Here is a 15,785-nt window from a genome sequence, read left to right on the forward strand (position 1 = left end):
CTTGTTTGGATGTGGACGCGTTTAATCCCTTTCCATGGGCAGCGCTGGCTCTCTGAGCTGCCCCACTCTTCATTTTGGTGGCTTTCATTCTTTTAACCCGATTCCCGGTGTCACAAACTCCTCCTGGGCCATAGCTTTGAGTGGAAGCTTGCTCTGTGTGAGCTCCCAAGCAGCGCCATGCGGCACGGGCTGCCCAGCTTTGTGTTCCCCCCCATGCACATGGGTAACTCCTGCAGCTCCTTTTCTCCAATGGATGGGGCTGCTGTGGATGTGCTGCACTGCAGCCATCCCAGTAGACCCAGTACCCAACAATTGGGTGCCCTCAATGGCTCAGGAAGAGCACTGAAGGCACTTCCATTGTGGAAAGCAGCCCTCAGGGGGAGTTGGCTGCTGCTGCATAGCAAGTGCATGGGGTTAATGGAGGATGGGGGTGATGGATGCGTGCCAAGAGCTCATCAGGGAAAATCGCATTCCTTCGAGGAAATCGATAATCCAGGGATGCTTATGTTGCTAATTTGCAGTGGGTCGGCTTCGTCGCGCCTGCTGGGTGTGCAGACGTGGGTTGGTGTGAGCAGGGCCCTCGGCTGTAGATTTCAGTGGCCACGCGTGCGTGCATTGCCCATAGATCCCAACTGGAAGTGGTGGGGCTGCTCTGAGCCGTTCGCTTTTCCTTCTCCCCCTTATGATGTTGGTAGGAACTTCCCACGTTCTCAGTGATTTTTAGATGCAGGAGAATGGGGAATGCAGTGCGCAACCCCAGTTGGACCCAAATGAGACTCCATGAGCCCTGGGAACTCGGCAAACCTACAAAAAAGACCCCAAGCTGACCCCAAGACCTATGTTGCGTGCTCAGAAGGGTGAAGCAGTGTGCTTCTGGGTGACAAGCTGGCTGATGGCATGCATGGGGACCCATCCCCTGGGATACAGAAGAAGGGCAGTTCGTACAGAAGGGGTGCTGAGCTCTTTGCTCAGTGGCACTTTTTCTGTTTTTTTCCACTGTTGAAAGGGAAAAAAAGCATGGGATGCTCTGTGTGGGGATGACACAGAGCCTGGGAGTGCCACCGGTGCATCTCTCCCTGCTCCCACCCCACCTGGATGGGGGCACATCTTGCTGTGCTGCTGGGCTCCGTCACTGCAGTGCTTGCGCCTCAACCAGGGCTCAGCCCCACGTCCCATAACGCGTGGTGGCACGGGGCCAGGCTCTGTGCTAATGAGACGGCTTCAAATCAGAGTTAATCATTGACCAGCCTGAATGCTATCGGGGTGTATCTGAATTCCTCGCTCCTGTAGATGTGCTGTCGCGGATTTGATTGTCGCGCTCTCGCCAGAAGCTGCTGTGCCAAATGTTTTGCAATGAAAAAACCCCAAACCACATGAAAGCAGCTGAGTTTCACGTTTCATTGTAACCCCAAATTCAGGTTTGCCAAAGGGTTTCAGTCGTTTTACGAACCTTTCCCATGAACCTTCGGCAAAGGCTGCAGCTTAGGCTGTTTTTGATGAAAAACCAGGTGCGATCTCTGCTGCTTTTGAACAAATCTGGAGCTTTGTGCCATGCTGGAGCTTGAGCCCATTTGCACAGAGCGTTGTGCATGCTCTAAGAAAGCCAAATTGCACACATCTGGGTCCAAGCTGCTTTTCTCCGTGGGGGCACACAGCCGCCAGAGCAGGCTCAGCACAGCCCCCACCAAGCTGTGAGTGCCACCGGGTGTTTTCCAGCCACTGTGAGCACTGTGCTGTGCTTTGGTTTGCATTTGGAGCATGCCCACTCAACATCCATCACTGTGCAGGGAGTGCCAGTGGTTTGCATGGGGCTGTCCCGTCCCATTGCGTTGCTCACCGCTGTGGCTTTGCTATGGAGCAGCCAGGGCTGAGCCTGGCCATTGCTTTAGGAATAACTGCAAAACTCAGGGCTGTGCAAAGAGCTCAAGGCCCAAAGAACACATCGGGGCCGTGCAGGGTGAGAATTGGGCTCTTTGTGATCCCAGCCTGAAGTTGCTGTGTGTTATTGTATCCACACGCGGATTGCTTTTTCGGCAGCGCCGTCTTTCCTTTCTCCAGCAATTTCCTGAAATAACGTTAGGGAAATGTGAAAATCTTGAACTTTTGAACCTCCCTGGAGGACGGCGTGCAGGGGGTGGGTGGTGGCAGCAGGAGGAGGGGTCGCCGGCCTGTTGGCTGCCGTTTATTTTGGCTATGGGGCCCTGGAGGTGCACGGGGTGGGGGGAAGCTCACCAGCCCCCCGCCCCATAGAAGAGCCCCTTCTTTAATGGCTGTCCCATGGGTGGGTTGTGGAGGCGAGGAAGGCAGAGGAAGTTTCCTTTTGCTTGCAGATGCCAGGAGGAGTAAGGGGTGCCTGGGCTGGGTGGTGAGGGCAGGAGGTGGCACATGAGGTGATGGATGGGAGCGGGCTTTCAGCTGGGCTGTGGCCATGGGCAGAGGAAAGGAGGGGGGGGGGGGGGGGGGGGGTGAATACAGAGAGCCTGGAAAGTACTTTTCCCTCTGATGAACTTCAGAGGCGTATAAATCACTGCCAGGCTGCAGCTGCGGAGCATGTGATGCTGGCAAATGAATGTTCCTTCGGAAAACGGCCCGGCCGCGTGCTCCCTGCTCACCTCTTAAAGGCACAGCCTGGGAGTGTGGGGCGTGGGAATGGGGCTGGGGGTGCTGCCTGCACCTATGGAAGGGAAGAAGGCATGAAGGGGGTTCTGCAAAGCTCCATGTAGTGCAAAGCTCCCTTTAGTGCAGAGCTCTCTGCTGCAGTGCTCTTTGAGGTGCTAAGCTCGCCATGGTGCCAAGCTTGCAGTGATGCAAAGCTCTCCATGATGACAGCGCACGGTGCAGAGCTCTCCGTGATGCAAAGCTCTCCACAGTGCCAAGAACTCTATGGTGCAAAGCTCTCACGGTCCATAGCTTTCCCTGGTGCTCTCTGCGGTGGGCTCCTGCTCTGCTAGGTGCAGTCAGGATCAAGATGCTGCTGAGGGCATCCTGCTCCAAAGTGGAGAAACCACATGCTTTGGTTTCTGCGTCACAGTTCTGCTGCTGTGCTCTCACCCACCTGGGCTTTTGTGCATTGCAGGGACTCGCAGAGGATGGAGATGTGTAATGTGGGCTCCAGGACATGCCAGAATCTTGCAGTGACAGTCATTGAGCTAGCGGTGTAGGTGACATCGCACTGGGTGCTGGCTGCCTGCTCAGCACCGAGGTTGCCAGATGCTGGGGCAGAGGGTGGAGGAGCATCTTCCTCATGAAGGCATCATGGGAGGAGAGGAACCCAGAGCTGCAACTTCTGCCCAGGGCTGCTGGCATGTGGGAGGGGGAGGGAGCCCAGCCACTAGCAGAACAGCTGAAAATGACTCAGTGCTTCCATAGTACCTTAGGTTTCTGTGCAAGCAGTTGCCTTCGTTGCCAGAGGGCCATGGTGGGAGCTATGGGAAGCCATACTTCCTCACCTATTGCCCCAGTGCTGGGCTGGAGAGGTTCCCAGTAAATTCTAAGTGGGAAGGGGGTTTGGAAAAGTGTTTGGAAAGCGCAGTGAGGGCGCTCAGTGGGAGAGCTGGGTGGCTGCACTGCTTTTTGTTGCAGTGGGAGAGGAGCTGGGGGGCTGCTGGGGTGCACTGCAGCTTCATACACTGCGTGTTCTCTCACTGCTGTTTGAGCAAGGAGAGTTGAGCAGGCAGGGAGGAGAAAACCCAAACCCAGAGCCCTCTCTGTGGTTTACGTAGTGAAGGAGATAAGGGAATATCTAATTGAGATAAACATATAATGCGAGCGTGGATGCAAACGGAGAGATCACAAATAGAATTTTGTGCTGGAAGAAGCAGAGGTTTTTTAATGTGGTTTGCTTTAGCACTGCTATTGGAGACAGCAACAACCTGTCCGGGGAAGGGGCACCTCTGATGTCTTCTGTCTGTCATTCAGTGCCCATTTCTCTTGAGATGTGCACACCAGATGGGGGGGGGCTGCTCACCATGTTACCCCTCCATCTGCTGGGGCTCCTGGGGTGCAGTGCTGGGGGTGCCCAAGGGGTTAACCTGGGGCTGCTTCCTATGGTGAAAAGGCTCTGGCCCTTCTGTGCATGATAGGAACATTTTATTATTTTTTTTAAGGGTTATTCCCCTTCCCAGGCCCTCCCTGTTATCTGTGGGCTGTCAAAACGCCTGGAATGTGGAGACCCATTGGACATTGACCCAGCTCAATTAGCGAGGCTATCTGATTGGACTGTGTGCAGCCTAATTAGCTTTGGCCTCCAACCAGGAACTGAAACCCAAATGCAGGCATAGCATCCTTCCTTACAGCTCACCTTGAGAAAGGGTTCTTAGCTTGGGAAGATAGAGCCTTCCCCAACCTGTCCGTCTGTCCATCTGTTCCTCATGCCAGCTGATTCTGGGAAGAAAAACCTCAATGTGGGGATAACCTCCCTGCTGCCCAGCCCCTGCTGCTGAGCCCTGGGGGTCATGTAAAACCGGAGGCAGCTTTTTTCCCTTGAAAAACAGCACGTGCTGTCTGGCGTCCAGAAGGAACTTGCTTTTACTGAAGGCGTGCTGGCTCTGGTGGCTGCCTTCCCTATCTCATCAGGCCTTCCTGCAGCACGTAGGCACCCAGTTCCCAGGCTCCTTGCTCCAGACCTCCCTCTGCGGTGGATGGAGATGTGGGGATGAGGTAAAGGGGTCAATATGGTTCTGCTGTGGTGTGGGGACTGGACCCCATAGTCCTTGGCTGGCATTGGATTTCCAGCTTTGGCTGCTTGTCAGGCACACGGAAATGGTGATGGGGAAGGACCCCAGGGAACCCCTTAGAACTGGAGGTGGGCATTTCCCCAAGGGAAGTGCTGTTTGTAGGCTGCTCTGATGTCTTCTGCCCAAAGGCCACCTCTGTGCATCACTGTGCTGGCTCTCACCTGGAAGACCCACGCAGTTCTGTCCTTGCCATCCCCTGTTAACAGCTTCCCCTGCTACCCCAAACCGCCTCCAGCTGCTGAAAACCCACTTTGCAGCATTGCTTTTTTGTTGCCCACGTTGTGACTGGTGATGTTGCAGTGCTGGCTGCAAGTTGGTGGTGAGCACCGGTGCCAGCCGCATTGGATCAATTAAAGCCCATTATGCCAAACGAATGACTGTAATTATCTCAAATCTGGATTAATGCACGAGCGCAGCACCGTAACTCAATCCGTCTGGCTGACGGTGAGCTGCTGGGCAGGAGGGCTGCAGGAGTCACTCCTTAGGATTTGTCTGATCCTTGGGGGGGGAAGATATTGAGAGTTTTGGGGTCTGGGCCGGGTGGGCATTCTGTTAAAGGGTTAAGATTGCACAGTGCTCACATAACCCACATGCGCCCTCACCTCTGCTCATGTAAAATCTGTTTGCAGGAAGGGAGGGGTTGTGCCAAGCCCAGGGCTGGGCAGTGGGGGGAATCAGGAGACCTGGTCTGGGTTTGCGTTGGGTTTGTTGGGTCAAGGTTGGTGTGCAAACTTGTCTTGAGCAGAACCTGACTGCAGCACCAGTGTTATCCTTCCCTTCGGCCATTGGCAAACACTGGATGCTCTGGAGGAGGTATTTTTTCACTGGATCTCCAGGTCTTCCATTCGCACCTTCCACCCACATGAACTTGGAGTGTTTCTCTTTTCCCTGTTGCTGTTTTGCATTCGGTGTTGTCTTATCCCATGATCTGTGAGCAGCGGTACAGCTCTCCCTCCAATGAGACACGTGGGTCGTCAGCCCCATTTTGGAGATGGAGCTGCAAGCTCTCGTTAACCAGAACTCTCAGCGCTGCTTCCTTGCACTCTTTTTGCTGCTTGTCTCCCTGCCTGCTTTGGAGAGGAAGACTTCAGGGCTTGATGGAGTGGCTTTCCCCAAAGCATGGAGACAGAAGGGGAGTCCATGACCCTGCATGGGGATGGGACCTGTGTGCTCAGGATAGTAGGAAGGGCACCGGGGATGCAGGTGATGCTGTGTTGGTGCTGCACAGCTATTGCCGTGCACACAGCCCCAAACTTCTCCTTTTGCTGTAGCTAAAGCGAGCTTAATACTTCCCAGCTCCTTTTGCATCTCTTTGCCTCCTGCTTGGTTTTCCATTGCTCAGAGCGTAGCACCCCCTCAAGGACAATTAGATCACTTCCAATTTGCCCGTAAGCTCATAAAACTGCAATTGAATGTAATTAAAAGGCCATAACGAGCTTCAGCAACCTGCGGGACCGCTGCACTTTTGCTCTCACCGCGCTGGTTTTGGAGAAAGGGATGAAGTCAGGGAGGATGCGAAGGTCAGCGTGGGCATGGGGAGATCTCAGAGTCATAGAAACATAGGATGGGCGGTGTCGGAAGGGACCTTAATGATGAGATGATGAGGATGATGATGAAGAGGAGGAGGAGGAGAATGAAGAGCACTCTGCCAGCCCTGCAGCCCTGGCTGCCAGCAGGACCCCGCACCTCTCCTCGCCTATTCCTGCAGCAGGTTCCCAGCCTGTAAATCAGGGGCGCTCTCAGAGCTGCTGACAGCAGAACAGAGTGCATTGTGAGAGCAGGGACCGCGCCGGCCCTTGAGGGGTGAAATAGGAGCCTGTAATTTCTCAGGACTGTTGTGACATCTTTGCACAAGCGTGTGATTGAGTCACATTTGCTTTATCAGCAGAATCCTTGTTTGCCCGGGTGCACCCCCCCGCCCCCTTCCCGCTCCCCCCGGCCCTGCTGCAGCATTCCCCCCCTCCCATAGGTCATGCTCTCCTCTTGCTCACACTTCCTGCTTTTGCCTCCTCCACCCATAGCACTGCACACAGCGAGGAGGGCTCCAAGCCTGCCCTGGGGTATCAGGGGGATGCCAACCCCGAAAGTCCAAGATTGTGGGTTCTTTGGTGTGGGGTCACCAGAACTCGGGGCTCTGGCAATCCATCTCCCAGCAGGGCCCCCATGGTGCTTTAGGGTGGGCTGCCGAAAATCCAAATGTTGATGAGCCCTTCCTCACCCCTGCAAGTTGTGCTTCCAAGGGCGGTGGGGAGGTTTGATTTTATCCACGAAGTTGTGCCTAGAGGACAGAGAAGACTGAAAGGGATGGAGTGCTTTTGCACTTCCTGCCATTGGTATGTTTAGGAGGGGAGCAGAGGCTGCACAGAGCCAGGGATTGAGGCTGGGGATGCGCAGGGTGCCAGGGAGAAGCTGCCCACGGGTGCTGTGATTCAATGCTGCAGCCTCATAAGATGAGATGTGGGCTGAAGGCAACGTCTTGCATTTACAGGATGTGTGCAGAGGGGCTGGGTTGGCAGAGCTGCACCCTGGGTCGGTGCTGTGAGCCTCTGGCCAAGGAGGAGACCCCAACCGTGTCTGCACCCCATCTGGCATCACTGGTCCTGTGGAAGTGGGGGAGATGGGAGAACACAGCTGTGTGGCTTTGAGGTTTTAGTTCGGTCAAAGTGAAAACTTGTGGGGAGGGGGAACCCACTGTGAGCAGTGAAACTGAGCTCCTCGCCCTCCCTTGGAGGGAAAGCACCGCGCGGCTGCGGAGATGGCTCCCCGAGGAGCAGACGCAGGCTGTGATTTCTTAACACCCACAAGAAGAGATATTTACATGCGTTCTCCCCTGTGCAGCTTTAGGGAGGGCCTGAAAGAGAAAGGGGAAAAAAACAAGTGATTTTTTTTTTTTTGGGAGGGGGGGGTGAAACCGCACGACTTCCTCGTGCCTGGTTTTGGGGGATGGGCCGCCTGTCCTCGCTGGGCGAAGCGCTGTGAATGCTGTGCGGTTTGGTGTCATTGGCTACAGGATGCTTCTTGCTCCTTGGTCCCACGGGTGCTGCACTGCTGAGCGGAGGGTTTCCCAAGGTGTGTTTGGTGCTGTGTGCCACCCTTGATTGGCTTCTCTCTCTTGCAAGTTGCAAGTGGAGGTTATGGAGCTCTGGGGGAGGTGGGTGCAAGCTGGACGTGACTTTGGTGCTTGGGATTGTCAGCTCCTTGGAGGTGGCAGGATGGGACCTCACGCCATGCCTTCTTGCAGGATGGGGACCTTGCTGTGCCGGTGTAAATCCAAAGCAAACTCGCTCCAGGCTGAGGGCTGTTGAGTATCATGCACTGCAAATGTGCTCTTTTCCCTGAATTCTTTCATCAGGGACCGAAGCGAGGATCTGACCTCTGGTGGTCACCACTCCCATGGCAGTTTCCAGGTGAAAGCTGGGGTCGAACCATTGGGTCCTACCATGCTGCAGGGCAGGCACTCATCTCTGCACCCAGGTTCCTCAGGGGAAGCCTGCTGGGGCTCTGCTGTGCTCTTGAGGCACGGGAGAAGTGAGCAGCGATTTTTCACTGCTGAGTACTGTTAGGGAACCTCGCCACCTGCAGAGTCACCTGCAAAAGAAGCAAGGAGTGCTCGTGCACTCGGTGTGTTGCATTGCATTGTGGATTCACATGAATTTGGCTGCAGGAGCTTTGCACGTGGCCAACCCCAGTGTTATCCCTGGGAGCAGAGCAGGACGAGCGTTCCGACAGCCCCATCCCTGCTGCTGGTCCTGACTCCCCTCTGACTGCAGCCCTTCAGTGTAAGGACTGCGCTCCGGAAGGGAGCGGCTTCCCAAATTTAGAATTTCCTGCAGTGCAATACCCAGAATTGATCTGCGTGCTGATTACGGAGGAAGAGGTGCTGAGAGAAAAAAAAATAAAAAGAAGAAGAAAATAAAAAGCAAATAACGGAAGCGTGGGGGTGAGGGCGCCGTGCTGGGGATGCTGAGCTGTGCCACCACCTGCAGGACAGCAGGGCTGGGGGCTGGAGGTGGGCTTTGGGGCTTCCCCCCTGCTAGCAGCACAGTGAACTCCTGGATAGACCAGAAAAGGGTTTCCAGCAGAGCTAGGTCACTGTAGTTTTACTGGCAAAGCCTCTTAAGCATCAATGAAGATTATACTGGTGAAAGCTTACGCTGGTACGGTTTATTCTGGTACAAATGAGCTATCCTGGGAAAAATCGCCCCTGCGCTGTTGTAATTGTTTCTGCTCTGGTTTAGAAGTGTTAAAATCACAGCCCGAGGTGTTGCTGTGTCAGCAGCCGATGGGCTGCTGGGGCTCACCGGGCAGAGCAGCGCTGAGAAATGCAGCTCTGGTGGTGAATGCAAGTGCTGAATGCAGAGGGGGAGTGGTGCATGGAGGAAGTGATGCAAGGGCTGCTGGCTTGCTCAGGTGCTTTAGCAAACCTGGGGGCTGAAAGCAGCGTCCTGCAGGCGGCTGCTGGTGCAGTTGGGAGCTTTGGGCTTTTGGCCCAGGGAGTGCCAAAGGGATTGGAAATTAGAGGTGCAAAGCTGCAGAGGGATGTTTTGTGCTTGTCTGGTCTGCTCTGAGGACTTAATGTATTTGGATGAGAATGGGGGCAAATGTTTTATAGTGATGTTTTCTTATTGAAAACTAATAGTAGTTAATAAACGTTGCTTGGCACAAAGACATCAGGCCAAAACAAGGAAACAAACAAACAGCAACAAGGGAGGTTTATTCAGCAGCTGAGACACTGCCAGGGTCTTGTTGTGCCCAGGAGCTTTTCCCAGCTTTGGCTCTGTTTTCTTGCATGACCCTGGGAAGATGGTGGGGCTCTTGTATGCCTTACTTTCTCCAGCCAGGTACTGTGCACGCAATCTGGGCTTCTCTGCATGTTGGTTTCCCCCAACTGGGCTCTTCCATGTGTTGCTTTCCCCAGTCATGAAACCACGATAATGGCACCCAATGGATGCATTGCATGAGTGGAGGGCAGTGATGAGCACAGTGGGCCTTAAAGCCCCAGCCTCTGACAGAATGAGGCTCCTTATCATATGGTTGGATCAGAACCTGCCTGCTCTGCTGTGTGCAATGCTTTATGCTGGGACACATGGAGCAGAGCCCAAAGCACGGCTCTGTGTGGCTGCTGCATTCCCCATGCCACGTGGCCTTGCCCTCTGTGTCCATATCTTTGGGAAAATATCCCTCTGGATCCTGTGGCTTGCAGGTTCATAATTTAGAGAGAGAAAAGAGCTTTGCTGCACATTCTTCAGCTGCTGAGCATCTCTCGGTTCTCTCTCCCTACTGCCATGGGGCATCTTATAGGATATATAGAGGTCGTTGTGTTTAAACAAAGGACACATAGAGAAAATAGCCGCAATTTATGGGTGCGGCAAGAGGGGAAATGCTTTGAGAACTGCTTTTTTTCCTCTTTTTTTCTTTCTTGTATTTAGAAACAGACACAGAGTTTATTTTGGTCAGGAGATAATCACACACGGTGGCTTTAAATGGCAAAAGTACTCAAGAAAAACGAACCGCCTCACGCTGCTTGCACTGAAAGCAGCCTTTGGGAAGTGACCTCCCCAGTTTGCTTAGCCAAAGATGTATCCTTCGTTGTAGGTGTTTATTTGCTTGGAGTTGTTTATTTGAAGGATGTTTCCTCAATCTGGGTGTTAGGGTTTCAACATAGAGAGATGAACACTTTGGGCTGTGCTCGTTAGACAGCTCATCCCGGGGCTCCCTGCCTGCTTCCTTGCAGCTGGGTGAGATTTGGGGTGAGCACACTCTGCCTGTGCCAGAGGCGAACGTTTCCTTCTTGCTTGTTGCTCTGCAGACAAGGAAGAGTGCGGGGAGGAGTGGAAACTTCCCGGTGCCTTGAGCCACGCTGCTTCCGTGTGCATGGCGACGGGCTTTGGGTGCAAACGCACCCCAACGCGTGGCTGTGCCTACACACGCTTCTCCCTGATTTGTGTCTTCAGCACGAAGTAAACAGGATGGGTGCTTGGGAGCTCTGTGCCCTGGGGATGGTTATTTCAGGAGAGGGGCTGGGACGGCGAGTCGAGCCCACACGTGCTTTGCTCTCTGACGTGCTGCAGTCGGCACGGGCTGCTCGCCAGTAACCTGCCTGCGACCTCGCCTCGGCAGCGCCTGAAATTCCCAGGACCATTGGAGGCAGGGCTGCGTGTGCTTCCTTCGCCCTACTGCCAGCACGAGGGCCCTGTTCCACTCTGCTGCTTCAGGGCTGTGAGCCCCGTGCATCCTCGGTTGTGGTTTGAGACATCCCCACATGTTGCCTTGGTCCTCAGTTTTAGGACATCTTCATCCCCATCCATCATTTTGGACCCCAGCTGCTGCGGTTTTTGGGTCTCCTCCAGAGCAGGGCTCCGTGCCCAAATGCACAACCTGCTGCAGGATAAACGCCTCCTTTTGCTTTGAGCACCCTGAGAGTGAAGGATAGGAGGGTGACAAGGCACAGCTCTCATCCCATGTGCTCAGAGAACATTGTGGTGCCAAGCCTTACTCCAACCTCTTTAAAGAAGCCAAAAAGCAGAGAACTGGGAAGAACGGTCCTGAAGCCTCGAGGAATGTCCCGAGGTTCCTGTTGTGCAGCACTCGTGTCACTCATCCGCAGATGACGCAGTGGCTGGTGGTTATTTTAAGTCAACATCCTGCAGGAGCCAACAGGAGGCCAAGACCCCAGGGAGCACATGGGGATGTGTGCCAGGGCTGGGTTTTGCCATTGGTGGTGGCGTTGGGTTGGGGCATACGGTCAGGGCCTGTGTCCCCTCTGTGTGTCCAAGGTAGGGTGCTGGGTGCAGTGGTGTGATGCTGAGTGCACTTTTGCAAGAGGAGCATTGCAGTCTTGCTGGGAATCTACACTTCCCTGTAGTGGGATTTCCTTGCTCAGTTGGTGCTCTCTGGGGGAGCCGGCTGGGGCTGGGTTTGCTGTGGATTTGTCAAGCACATTTCCCACTGTGCAATGCTTCTGTTGCTTAAAAACCTTCTGGTCTGCATCTGTTTGGCAAGAGATGTGTTTAGGGGCAGCAGACTTGCTTGTAGTTTTCCTCCCCCCCCCCCATCCCTGGAGCCATGGAATTGCAGTGATGAGACGGAGCCTTGCTTACCCTTGCACCATTTCTACATGCCCATAGAGGCCAGAAGAAGTGGGACAGGAGAGAGACCTGACCGCATGCGGGTGACAGAAGCCATCATTTCCCAGGACAGCATGAACTTCAGCAGCCTGCAGCTGAAGGCAGTGGCTCTCAGACCCCACCACAAAGCCCTGCACTCCAATCAAGGGGCTTTGCTGTCACCTGCCCCTCGCTGCCCGTGTGTTTGCTGCTGTGAGCCCAAGGCAGCTCGGGGGTCCTGGGGGGGTTCCCACAGCCCCCCCCCCCCACAGCCTTCCGGCTGCTCCCCCCGCAGTCAGCTTGGGGGCCACGAGCCTGCCTCTTCCTTGCCTAGGATTGTTTTGCAAGCAGCGTGACAGGATGAGGAGGAAACGTGCCAGGAATGGCTCCATGTCTCCTCTCGGGAGAATTGCTGGCTATTTTTAAACACCCCTCTCTCACTCCCCTGGGACAGCCGAGCTGCTCAGAGCACGGCGGGTGCAGCCCCCCCAGTGCTGCCTGCAGCAATCTGTGTCCTCTGCACGGCTCAGCTTGCACAGCTCTCCAGCCCTGCTGGGGCTGTACATGGTCTATCCCTCTGCACCTTCCCTTTAGCATCCCTTTGAAATCTGAATTGTGGTATCTATAGGGTGGGCCCTGGTCCTGCATCCCCTGGTCCTGCATCCCTTAGTTCTACACCCTCTGGTCCTGCACCCTTTGCGGAGTGATGCTGCTGGGTACAGGGGGTGAAGGAGGGAGGAGGGCAGTGACAGCTCTGGAGTTGGGAACTCTCCGTGTTGGTGATCTTTGGGTTCTACACCAAAGAGACCCAAAACCAAATGGGATTTCGGAAGCGGTGCTGGTGGAGGAGAATGCATCGGGAGGTTGGGGGTGTTGAAAAGCAGCCTCTAGAGATCTGGCAGCGATACCAGACGAGACTCAAACCCTTTTCTCTTCTTCTCTCTTCCAGATTTCTCAAACCAAGTGAATTCCACATCCCTGAACTCCCCGACGAGCCGAGGCCCCATGGCCACCCCATCCCTGCACCCGTCCATTGGGCCGGGCATCGGCTCCTCGTTGGGCTCCCCAGGCCAGCTGCACTCACCCATCAGCACCCTGAGCTCACCCATCAATGGCATGGGGCCACCCTTCTCCGTTATCAGCTCCCCCATGGGCCCACACTCGATGTCTGTCCCCTCCACGCCCAGCTTGGGATTCGGCACCAGCAGCCCACAGGTGAGGGGGAGAGCGGCAGGGATGTCGCTGCTGGTTTGATGGGGCAGAGCCGTGGTTTTGGGGTTTGATCCAGTCCCGCTTCTGGTTACGTTCTCCCAGGTTTTGAGGATTGAAACCCCACTGCAGATAGCACGGGGAGCAAAACCCCATTTCAGGCAGCATGGGGATGTAGGCAGGCGCCACAGGGTGGCAAAGCAGAACCCAAAGGGGGAAATGAAGCCCGGGGCTTCCTGCTGCTCCGATGTCATATGGGGGACTGCTGGGGTGTAGAGCAGGACCACAGCCATCCATCAACTGTCCCCTCCCTGCCCACTGCCCCTCTTTCCCTTCACAGAGGGAGGAACTGGTGTTGGTTGGCTGAAGATTATGTAAAAAAACTCCAACTAGCAAGAGATAAGCTCTTTTTAAAAATAGCAAGATCGGGGAGAGCTGGCCAGCCCCTGCCACCTGTTGCTGGCTGCTTGCACGATATATGTTTAGTAAAAGGGCAGATTAAGGAATTGGCTACCACCTGCCACTCAGTGCCGGTTTATTTATCCCAAGCCCTCGCTGGGAGTCAAGCACCTGCCAGCACCTTTATTTTTAAATATTGGCCTGATTTATTTCCAGCAATAACGGGGTCTTTTTGCCTCTGGCTGGGGAGGGACGTGCCGTGCGGGCACTGTCAGCCATCCCCAATGGAGATGCAATGGGAGAGGCAGCGTAGGGTTTGCCTGTGCCCCTGTAGGTTCAGGGGGAGCTCTCTGTGCTGCCTCCTATCCCGTGGCAAAGGGAAGGGGAACTGAAATGGTGCTTTGAAATGGGCAGTGCCAGCTCTGAAGTGGTGGGGAAGGAGTGGGAAGCAAGGTGGGGCTGAGCCACCAGCTGGGAGGGGTGGAACGAGGAAGCTCTGCTGTTAGGCATGATGCGGTGTAGGAACTGGAGGAACCGAAATAAAACCCAACCACAGAGTAAAAAGGGGAATTGAGAGCATGGTCAGATGGTGCCTGGAAGCAAGCCGGCGGCACGGTGTCTCCCAGCCCTGGCGGCACAGTGCCGGCACCACGGACTTGTCTTAAGTGGTTTTCCTTCAGGAGATGGTGAGGAGGTTTCCAGCCTAATGGCTCCTGTCCATCTGTCCCCTGTCTGGGTGCATTAGGGCTCTAGCCCTGCAGCAGGCACCTACCTGGGCTTGCATAGGAGCACAGGAGGAGGAGGAAGAAGAGAAAGGAGTGCAGTCCCCCCATTGTGCACCGGCCAGCAAAGCGCCGGGGGTAATGAGGCGTGCGGCCCCAGCCGCCGGGTGGGGATCACCCTGATGGAAGGTGGTTTGCATCAGATGGCAGATGCCACTTGCCATCAGGCCATGCCTCATTGCCTCTGGAAAGGCAACAGAGCAGAAGGGTGTGGGGCAGCCGCGCCGGGGTGGGACGGAGATGTCAGCTCCCAAAATCCCGGCTGCGTTCCCTCTGCTGTTTCTTCCCATGCAAGCTCTGACCCAGCTCCTCCCGGTCTGAGCTTTGCCAAAAGACATCAGCTCTGACCTCGAGCATCTCCTCCTGCCTGGGATCTCACGCAGCCTCCAGACGCAGCCCGGCTCCCAGGCGACTGCTGGGGATCCTGTGGGGAGGGAGGGGGCACGAGCACTGAGCTGGGCACGAGCTGGCAGAGAGCCTGAGCAGTGTGAGCAAAGCCCCAGCCTGCCCAGAAGTCTGTTTGCTGGGATTTAGTGCGTGTTTAAGCCGTCTTACTTAAAATTGCTGTGAAAACAAAGAAAGCATAATTTTCTGTAAGAAATGGAAGGGATGGACTTGCAATGCTGGAGGCTTTTTCCTCCCTCCTGCTTTGTGCTGCTTGAGGCAGCACTCGAAGCAGCTTGGGGCACTGGGGGAATGGATCAGGAGCAGGATTAGGCTCCTCTAGAGCCTTTACACAATGATTTTTGAATGTGAGTGTGTTACGGATGGAAAAAGAGGAAAACTCTGGTTGCCATTAGACCAAAGGGGATTTGATCCCCCGTGCAATGAACTAAAAAGGGAAAAGAGAGGAGCTGAGGAGTCCCGGCGCGTAGGGCTGCCACGTCATTGGGGAAGCAGAGCAGCAGTTCTGTGTCCCTGCTCCATGCTGTGTATGGTGCACTCCCATGGCACGTGCTTCCAGCTCCGCGCCAGCTATAGGGGAAGGAGTGGGGCTGGCGCCAGAGCGGTGTGGGAACCTCATAGCACACGTGGGGCTGGGGCTGCAGGAGGAACTGGTGACTTCTCCCATCCTGGGGCTGACTCAGCTCCAGCGGGGCTGAGTTATGGGGGCGGTGGCACCCCCATGTCCTGGTACCCTTCAGAAGGAAGATGCTCACATGCTTCTCACGTGGAGTTTGGGGTTGGGGAGGGGGGGGGCTTGATGATGAAAAGCTTATTTTAGCAGATATCTAAAGTCTTCTGCCCCAGCTCTGGTGCAGCACCTGGTGATTAGCTCCAAAATGTGTTGTGGGGGTGTTGCCAGAGCCAGTGACCCCAAAGCCATATGCAGTGTTGCAGCTTAGTGTGGCTCATGCCTTTCACCCTGGTGTTGTCACGTCCCCAAGGGATGCTCCTGCTGCACCCCTGCTCACTGGGGTGGTTTTGCCTCACTGTGTGCTGTAGTTATCAGCCCTCTGTCTGCCAAGTATTCCCACCAGCTTGGAGGCTTGAAAGTCAGAGGAGTGGCTGTGGTCTTCTAATGGACAGAACACGAGCCCCAGAACTTCCCT

General features: G+C 55.1%; 1 protein-coding gene across 3 annotated transcripts in view; it reads left to right on the forward strand.

Moving 5' to 3' along the window:
* Positions 1 to 15,785, forward strand: part of RXRA (retinoid X receptor alpha) — a 76,145-nt gene that overhangs the window by 37,884 nt on the left and 22,476 nt on the right. For all 3 annotated transcript variants that reach the window (XM_048966450.1, XM_048966449.1, XM_048966451.1), the window contains exon 2: positions 12,792 to 13,057. In XM_048966450.1, the coding sequence (XP_048822407.1) occupies positions 12,792 to 13,057 (266 nt within the window). The remainder of the gene's footprint in view (positions 1 to 12,791; positions 13,058 to 15,785) is intronic.

This window comes from Lagopus muta, chromosome 19 (genome assembly GCF_023343835.1).
Source record: "Lagopus muta isolate bLagMut1 chromosome 19, bLagMut1 primary, whole genome shotgun sequence".
Classification (NCBI taxonomy): Eukaryota; Metazoa; Chordata; class Aves; order Galliformes; family Phasianidae; genus Lagopus; species Lagopus muta.